The sequence below is a fragment of the Tupaia chinensis genome, unplaced genomic scaffold (assembly GCF_000334495.1).
Source record: "Tupaia chinensis unplaced genomic scaffold, TupChi_1.0 Scaffold000355_1, whole genome shotgun sequence".
Taxonomy (NCBI): domain Eukaryota; kingdom Metazoa; phylum Chordata; class Mammalia; order Scandentia; family Tupaiidae; genus Tupaia; species Tupaia belangeri.
The window spans coordinates 13,633,239-13,636,404 of record NW_006159850.1 but is presented as its reverse complement, the minus strand read 5'-3'; the positions used below and the strand labels follow the sequence as shown (position 1 = coordinate 13,636,404).

Here is a 3,166-nt window from a genome sequence, read left to right as displayed (position 1 = left end):
CCCCCCTGGTGGGTGATTTCTTGCTTTCTGTCTCTCTCTCTCTCTGTCTTTCTGGTGAGCGCATGCGCCCTATAGTGAAAACCCCCCCCCAAAAAAAAAGAATTATTTTATTTAACTTTATTTTATTTATTTAAATTTGACTAGAGAGGGACAGAGTGAGAGAGAGAGAGGAGAGAAAGCAAGAGAGTGAGAAAGTAAGCCGCCAGGTCCAAGACTCAAACCACAGTCTGCCATGTGTTGAGTCCAGCACCCTTAACCACTATGCCACCTGCTGGCCTGCTTTCATTTCCCTCTGTTGTAGTATTCGATAAATTACATGGGATATACAATATTATAAGGCAATCTTAGTGTTAGATGATTTTGACATGCTGTTGGATAATGTAACTATTCTGAACATGTTCAAAATAGGCTAAGTGGGGTCGGCAAGTGGCATGGTGGTTAAGGGCACTGAACTCCCACACGGTTGACCTCAGTTCAAGTCCTGGATCTGGCAGCTTGCTTTCTCACTTTCTCTTTCTCTCCTCAAATTAAAAATAAAGAATGAAAGAAATGAAGTTAAGTAAAATAATTCTAAAATAAATAAGTAAATAAAATAGGCTAAGCTAAGCTATGCTGCTCAGTATGTTATGTGTTTTAAATCCAGTTCTGCCGTAGTATTTTCAACTTATGATGGGTTTATAGGGATGTAACCCTATGCTGAACAAGGGTATCTGTACAAACAAATGAGAATCAGACTGAAAGCAGACTTTGCATCAGTAATAGGTAGATAAAAAAGACAGCGAAGTAATTATCTCAAAGGCTAACGCACCATGGCAATGCTCTTAACTAGAAGAGGAAGCAGAGTTGTTGGGAGGCAGTTAAAAACAAAACAAAGGAAAACAACCCCACTTGTTTATATTTTATGACTGGGCAGAGCTCTGTTGCTATGTATTTTTAAAATCGTTTCCTAGGAGATCCTTATGTGACCTCTACTTAACAATTCTGTGCACTGAGAAACTGCAAGGGCATAAATAATGTCGAAGATGCAGAGGGCTTGAGAAAGCTCTAGACAGCAGGAGTTTATCAGACACACAAGGCAGGGAAAGATGAGGTGACCCAGGAGAGTGAGGAGAGTAAATGAAGGCAAAGAAGAGTTCTCCCCTTCGAAAGTAATCTGGTGCGGATCAAAGGGGATGAGGAGGGAGTGTTAGGGGACAGCACATCACGTGGTAGTTCAGGCACTGGATCACACATGGCCGACTGAGTGGCTGGAGTTCTGGATCTGGCGGCTTGAATGACATGCCAGGTACATGTACGTGTGTGCCCAAAATCCCAGGAAGAGAATGGAGAAGGGATTCAGCGTGGCCACGCCCCCAGGAATGATTTCTCACTTTCCCTCTCTGCTCTCTCCAGTGATCATACATGCCCTCTGGCAAAAACTTTTCTTTTCATTTTTGGAGAGATTTTTGCTATAGGGCATGTGTGCTCGCCAGAGAGACAAAAAGAGAAATTACCCCTCAGTGGGGATGGCCATGCCTCAATCCCTTTTCCTCTTGGGATTTTGGGCATGCATATGCACATGCCTGGCATGAGTTTTAAGCCTCCAGGTCCAAGATTTGAACCATGGTTGACAATATTGGAGTCCAGTGTTGTAACCATTATGCAATCTGTTGGTCCTGGCAAAAATCTTTAAAAGGGAAAAAAGAGGGATAGTGAGGCTGAATGTATGTGCTAATTATCACTGGCAGGACAGAACCCATTAAAATGTTACACTCATATTCCTTTTCTTTCTTATGAGAGAGAAAATTTTTGACAGGCTCTTGCCCTCAACAGTCTTCTGTCCCAGCCTCTAGGATCACAGATACAAGCCACCATGCCCAGCCTGTTCATGCTGGTCTGGGAATTGAACGTATGCTTATCATGTGGCCCCAGCCTCATGCAGAGGAACCCTACTGCTTCAGCCAGTACAGGTGGGCCTCACATTACTTTTACAATTAAAAAACAAAAGCAAAATTTACCTGCGCATTGCCATATTGCACAGTGGAGCAGTAGTTCTTGATGTCACTCTTGCAAGCTTCATATAGGTCTGGTTCCAGACGGATGTCCTCTGTCTGCAGGAGAGTGAAAAGCAAGCTTAGATGTCGAATAACCTACAGACTTGTTTGCTGACTGGATCTAGCATACTGGCCACAACTTCTACCCAACAAGGCAGTGTGGTCACGCAGCGGAGCTGGTATTGACTTTCAGTTCTGCCACCACCTAGCTACGTGGCCGCGGCCTTTCACTGCAAAACAAAATGTCACATCCACCCTGAAACACAATGTCTAGTACTTCACAGTGCTGCTGCAAGATAAAGTAAGATAATATTATGTGAAAACCACTTCACAGGGACCAGCAGTTAGCGTAATGGCTATGTCACTGGACTCCCATGTAGTCGACCATGGTTCACGTCCCGGACCCGGTGGCTTGAGACTCACGCCGGGCGCATGTGCGTGCGTGCCCAAGATCCTGAGAGGAGAATGGAGGAGAAGGGATTGCGGCATGGCCATCCCCCCTGGGGGGTGATTTCTCACTTTCTAACTCTCTGTCTCTGGCTGTCTGGTGAGCGCACGCACCCTATAGCCAAAACCTCTCCAAAAAAAAAAAAAAAAAGAAAACCACTTTACAAAGTTAAAACCCTTATATAAGTGTAGGGTTCTACTTTTATTATTACTATTTTATTGAAAGAGCTGGCTCAAAGCTAGAGAACCAAATCTTCCAGTGTAAAACAAATTTCTAGGGGCTGGGAGGTGGTGTGGTGGTTAAGGGCACTGGACTCCTACATGGCCAGCTGTGGTTCGAGTCCTGAACCTGGCAGCTTTCTCTCTCTTTGGTCAAACTAAAAATAATAAATAAATAAACTTAAATAAAAACAAAAACAAGGGACCAGCAGTTGGCGTAATGGATATATCACTGGACTCCCACGTAGTTGGCCATGGTTTGAGCCCTGGACCCGGTGGCTTAAACTCACGCTGGGCGCGTATGCCCAAGATCCCGAGAGGAGAATGGAGAAGAGATTGCAGCGTGGCCATCCCCCCGGGGGAGTGATTTCTCACTTTCTGTCTCTGTCTTTCTGGTAAGCACACGTGCCCTATAGCAAAAAAATAAAAAACTCAAAAAAAAAAATAAAAAGAGAAAAAACCAAACA

At 44.3% G+C, this 3,166-nt stretch overlaps 1 protein-coding gene across 1 annotated transcript in view; it reads right to left on the bottom strand.

Annotated features, from left to right (window-relative positions):
* GLG1 (golgi glycoprotein 1) overlaps nt 1-3,166 on the bottom strand; it is a gene marked incomplete at its 5' end in the record, with an annotated part of 140,303 nt that overhangs the window by 18,599 nt on the left and 118,538 nt on the right. Inside the window, 1 exon segment of the mRNA XM_006152644.3 lies at nt 1,998-2,090. Coding sequence (XP_006152706.2) covers nt 1,998-2,090 — 93 coding nt within the window.